This window comes from Amaranthus tricolor, chromosome 15 (genome assembly GCF_026212465.1).
Source record: "Amaranthus tricolor cultivar Red isolate AtriRed21 chromosome 15, ASM2621246v1, whole genome shotgun sequence".
Taxonomy (NCBI): Eukaryota; Viridiplantae; Streptophyta; class Magnoliopsida; order Caryophyllales; family Amaranthaceae; genus Amaranthus; species Amaranthus tricolor.
Genome location: NC_080061.1, coordinates 14,640,871 through 14,646,097, shown reverse-complemented (window position 1 = coordinate 14,646,097; position 5,227 = coordinate 14,640,871). Strand labels below are relative to the sequence as shown.

The 5,227-nt window shown below is 37.0% G+C and overlaps 1 protein-coding gene across 1 annotated transcript; it reads left to right on the top strand.

Annotated features, from left to right (window-relative positions):
* The first annotated feature begins 2,025 nt into the window (after nucleotides 1-2,025).
* LOC130801068 (uncharacterized) lies at nucleotides 2,026-2,582 on the top strand. Its single transcript, XM_057664828.1, has 2 exons — nucleotides 2,026-2,391; nucleotides 2,511-2,582. Exons 1-2 carry the CDS (start codon nucleotides 2,026-2,028, stop codon nucleotides 2,580-2,582), a joined length of 438 nt encoding a protein of 145 aa, XP_057520811.1.
* Nucleotides 2,583-5,227: the final 2,645 nt, after the last annotated feature.

Here is a 5,227-nt window from a genome sequence, read left to right as displayed (position 1 = left end):
TAATGGCTTTCATGTCCTAGATAATGCTTTAGAAGGTACTTAACTTGTGGATAAGGAAATTAATAAGGCGCTGGGGGCTTCCCCATCCCTGGCCAATGAATAACATCTTATGTTGGAATGTTAGAGGATAGAATATGGTTAAGTGGCAAAAGGAGTTGTCTAAATTTCTTGTAGCCCATAATATTTCCTTGTTCAGTTTCCTTAAGACTAAGGTGAAGAGGGCTAACCTTGGTCGTTTATATCAAAACTTCTGTCCTGGTTGGTGTTTCTCTCATAATTTGCCTTACCACCATGGTGGTCGTATCATTTTTGGATGGAAGGGTGGTGATATGAATGTAAATATTCTTTTCATGAGTGGTCAAATTTTTCATCTAGATATTATTACTATTATAGGGGAGGCCTTCTTATGCTCTTTTGTTTATGGGGATAATACTGCTAGTATTCGATCTGATTTGTTTCAACAATTAGTTTCTCTTCACGTTAATGGCCCTTGGTTAGTCATGGGGGACTTTAATTTCTTAGCTGGCATGGATGAATGTACTAATCACGCAGTGCGCTTGCAGAAAACTACTCCATTGCGTCGATGTATGGAAGCTTGTGACCTGCATGATTTGAGATTCAATGGTTGCTTCTTTACTTGGTCAAATAAGAGAAGTGGGGAAGCTCGTGTGTTTAGCAAGATTGATCGTGTCTTAGGAAATCAAAATTGGGAGAATGTCTTCCATACTGCTAAAGTATCTTTCCTACAAGAAGGATCATTCAATCATACACCTATGTTGATACAGTTCATTAAACAACTTAGGGGTAAGAAGACTTTTAAGTTCTTCAATCACTGGCCTGAGCAGGAGGGTTTTATTGAAAGTGTCTCCGAAATTTGGGGTGACTCTGTTCCAGGTTGTAGGAGTTTTCAAATCTCGGAAAAGCTCAAGCGCCTGAAACTTATCTTGAAAGATAGATTTCAAGTTAATCATTTGCAAGCTCTGGTCATGCGAGCAAAGAACGATCTTCTTAGCGCTCAAAACGAACTACACAAACACCCTTATGAACCAGAACTCTCCTCAAAAGAGTGCGCAGCTGCTGATAGGCTTAGGAAGGCTAAGAATGATCAAGGCACCTACCTTAGCCAGTTAGCCAAATTGAATTAGCTGAAATTTGGGGATGAGAATTCCCGCTACTTTCATCAGAGCATTAGACAAAGGTAAATTGTAAATCGAATTCTTCTTTTAACGACAATGGGGTTCTTGTAACTAACTTCAAGAGGATTCAAGAGTCATTTTTGTTACATTCTATCAACAAATTATGTGCAATAATCTTCAATGCCGGAGGCGTACCGACAAGAATGTTATTAGAGAAGGGCCTTTGTTAGAGAACTCTCACCATGAGCAGCTATCTCTTTGTTTCTCAGCAGAGGAAATCAGAAATGCGCTATGGAGTATCCCTGACACAAAAAGTCCAGGTTTGGATGGATACAATAGCAAATTCTATAAGGCTTCTTGGTCCATTATTGGTGATGAAGTAGTTGAGGCTGTTCAACAACTCTTCAGAACTGGGAAGCTTCTTCAGGCGTGGAACACTACTGCTGTTCACCTCATTCCCAAGGTCCCTAACCCTAACAATCCAGGTGACTATAGACCAATTGCTTGCTGTCATACTCTATATAAATGCATTACTAAACTGATTTGTAGTAGACTCAAAGTGGTTCTTGGTCATATTATCAGTCCTTCTCAGGGTGCTTTTGTGGAAGGGCGTAACATTATGCACAACATACTTCTATGCCAGGATATTGTAAAGCAATATGGTCGAAAACACTGCCCTCCTAGCAGTCTGTTGAAGATTGACTTGAGAAAGGCGTACGATACTTTGGAGTGGGGTTTTATTAAAGATATGTTGATCTCTCTGAATGTTCCTGCCGACTTTATAAATATTGTTATGACTTGTATTAGCACAACCCAATTCTTTTTGATTCTAAATGGAAGCCCCATACCTTTGCTTAGATCAAAGAGGGGAATCAGATAAGGAGATACAATGTCCCCTTTGATTTTTGTGATTTATATGGAGTATCTTTCTAGATTACTAAAGGTTGCTGGGGATCATGAGAAATTCAAATTTCACCCAAGATGCAATAGACTCAAACTAAAACATTTGTGCTTTGCGGATGATTTAATGATATTTTGTCGGAGAGACTTGGCATCTGTTAGAATTCTATTAGATAAATTAGAGGTTTTTGCGAACTCCTCTGGTTTGGTAGCCAACTCCTCAAAATCTGACATGTATCTTGCAGGTATCCCTACTTCATTGAAACAATGTATAGTGGAATCTTGTAATATTCCTTTGGGTTCTATGCCTTTTCGTTATCTGGGGGTTCCGTTCTCTTCCAAACGTATCCCTGCAGTAATGCGAACGACTTGTTGTGAGAATGACCTCTAAGATTAGATCTTTTCAAGTCCGGAATCTCTCTTATGCAACAAGACTACAACTTGTTTCTACTGCCTAAGAAGGTGCTAAAGTAGGTGAATGCAATTTGTAGAGCATATCTATGGCATGGGAAAACTGATTCTGATACCCCTAGAAATATGAATTGAGCTAGGGTTTGTACTCCAAAAATGTTGGGTGGCCTGGGTATTCGTAACCTAGAAGTGTGGAATCTAGCTGCAGTGGGTAAACATGTATGGCATATATCCTCTATGACTGACTTTATGTGGTTCAAATGGATGCATGGTGTTTATAAAAAGGGTGGAAATTGAAGGGTCTTTAATGCTCCCATAACCTCAAGTTGGGCTCTAAAGAAGATCTGCAAGGTCAAAGATAGGCTGGGTCAATGGGTGCATAATAGAGTTTCTCAGTTTGACTTTAAGCTTTCAGACTTAATTTCTGGGAACATTGCATTGTCTCTGACTTATCAACACGAAAACAACAGACTATTAGCCGGGAACGTAGACTTCCTGTCTATGCTTTAATATCCTCAACAGATTTTAGCTCTTCTAGATATCACAGATTATCACAACTTCCTTGACCAAGTCTTTACGCACTCTCATCAACGATCCTACTTCGGATCGGATATCTTTCCTGTACGTTCTCTTAAAAACAAATTGTTTATTTTTTTTGTATGCTTTAAAATAACTCTTCAAGTTATTGATGTTCTTGGGAACTTTCATATTCATAACCTATAACTTGTTCATACACATCTTAACACACATATTAGTTTAATAATCATCATTTGTTTATTATCATTAAAATCAATCTTAAATCAAAAATTATATATAAAGTGTGTCTGAATCAAAAATAGAAAATTTAACTGTTATCTAAATAAAAAAAAGTTAACAACATATTAATTTAAAATTAAATAAAACATATCTTTCTCTCATAATGTCAATGTCTTGATTAGCTAGATTTTTCAAAAGAGTGAAATTGCATTTTGAGCATCGAATACGATCCAAGTTGATTTGTTCATATATTTTTCCTAGGGATGGCCACGGAGCGGGTTACCCGGAATCGAATCGGTGCCGAACCGCTTGGAACCGGAACCGTTCGCGACAGGTTCCGAACCGGCCCGAACCACGGAACCGTGAAACCGCTGGAAAAAAGTTGTCGGAACCGTGAAACCGCCGGAAAAACTGCTTGAATCGGACCTAAGAACCGCGGGCCTGAACCGGTCCAACGGTTCCATGGAATCGGAACCGGAACCGGTCAGGGTGAACCGGCCCAGCGGTTCCATGGAACCAGACCGGAAAAAGAGCCGTTATACTAGCCGTTGCAAATTTTCCTATAAATACACATCACTTTCAATCATTTTCATTCACAACTCATCTCTTCTCCTACTCTCTCTACTTAATTACTTAATTACGCAATTGTTCTCTTAATTACATAAGTAGTCTTTTAATTATTTCTTAATATAGTTAATTACATAATTAGTCTATTAATTATTTATTTATTTTTTAATTCTATTATTATTTCAATATTATCATGTCTCCTTTTTTGAAAAAAGCCTCTGAAAAAGTTACTAAAGTGACAAAATCATTGGGAGGTTTTAGCTCCAAAAGAAAGGCCACTTCAACTCCGTCGATATCAACAACACCTTTGATTAGTAATTATAATTAGGAAACCAAATTATCCAGAAGGGTACGACCAAGAATTACACAATTATGCAGAAGAAGTGGAAAGAGAAATACAAATTGATGAAGAAGAAGAACAAGAAGAGGAACCAACGACCCCTACTGGGATACATAGATCTCGACAGTCATCAACAAGATCACATGAAAAACAACTACAACAACAACAACAAAGAATAGCTCGTGGTAAACGAGTCAATTTTCGAACTATCGGTCAGTTTTACAATTTGATTCTTCAAATTGATTAAATATTAAATTATTATTTATTTATATATTGTGGTATTTGAATATGTCTTTATATTTAAATTTAGATGAAGATGAACCTGTAAGACAACCTTTTCCGACAATGCCACCTCCTAGTCGTAGAGTTGTTTCACATGTGTGGTCGTATTTTACTAAAGAACCAACCGACAATCCAGATGTTTCCTTATGCACTTGTCAAATTTGTGAAAGTCAAGAAGTAAAGCCCTTAGTTTCATACAGTTTCGCCAGAGGTAAATACTTTTTCAGTTTTTTATACATACATTATATATTCATATTTTATAAATCAAGAATGTATTAAAAATTTATTTATTGTGTTTTGTGAATACGTGTTAGGTGGTGGTATGGGATCTTTTAACAAACATTTGGCAAAGAAGCATCGAATCGCAAAAGAAACTCATGCAGCAAGCGGCAACGGGACCACAAGTGGAAGCCGACAGTGGGACATTCCCAGCACATGTATGCATTTTAAATATAATCGTAATGATATGATTGATGAATTTTCTAAATATGTAATTTGTGATGAATTGCCATTTAACCATGGTGAAAGTAGGGCATATGAGCGTCACACTAGAAAAATTTGCAACCACAATATAGAGCAATTCCTAGGAGCACTCTTAAATGACGCACAATTAAATTATATGAAACAATGCGCTATGAATTAGTAGAAATGTTTAAATCTTTTAATGGTAAGTTTAGCATAACAACTGATATTTGGTCTGCTCCCCCACATTTAGAAGCTTATATGTGTGTAATAACACATTGGATAGATCAATTGGATTATTCAAAAAAGAATAATTTCTTTTGAGACAATGCTCGAAAGACATACGGGTGAAAACATAAAATACAAATTCGTA

What these genes read in the sequence shown, in the direction of transcription:
- LOC130801068 (XM_057664828.1), top strand. Translation starts at nt 2,026, where the DNA reads ATGTCCCCTTTGATTTTTGTGATTTATATGGAGTATCTTTCTAGATTA. An exon ending in CTTCCAAACGTATCCCTGCA is followed by an intron (nt 2,392 to 2,510) that starts GTAATGCGAACG and finishes GTGCTAAAGTAG; the next exon opens with GTGAATGCAATTTGTAGAGC.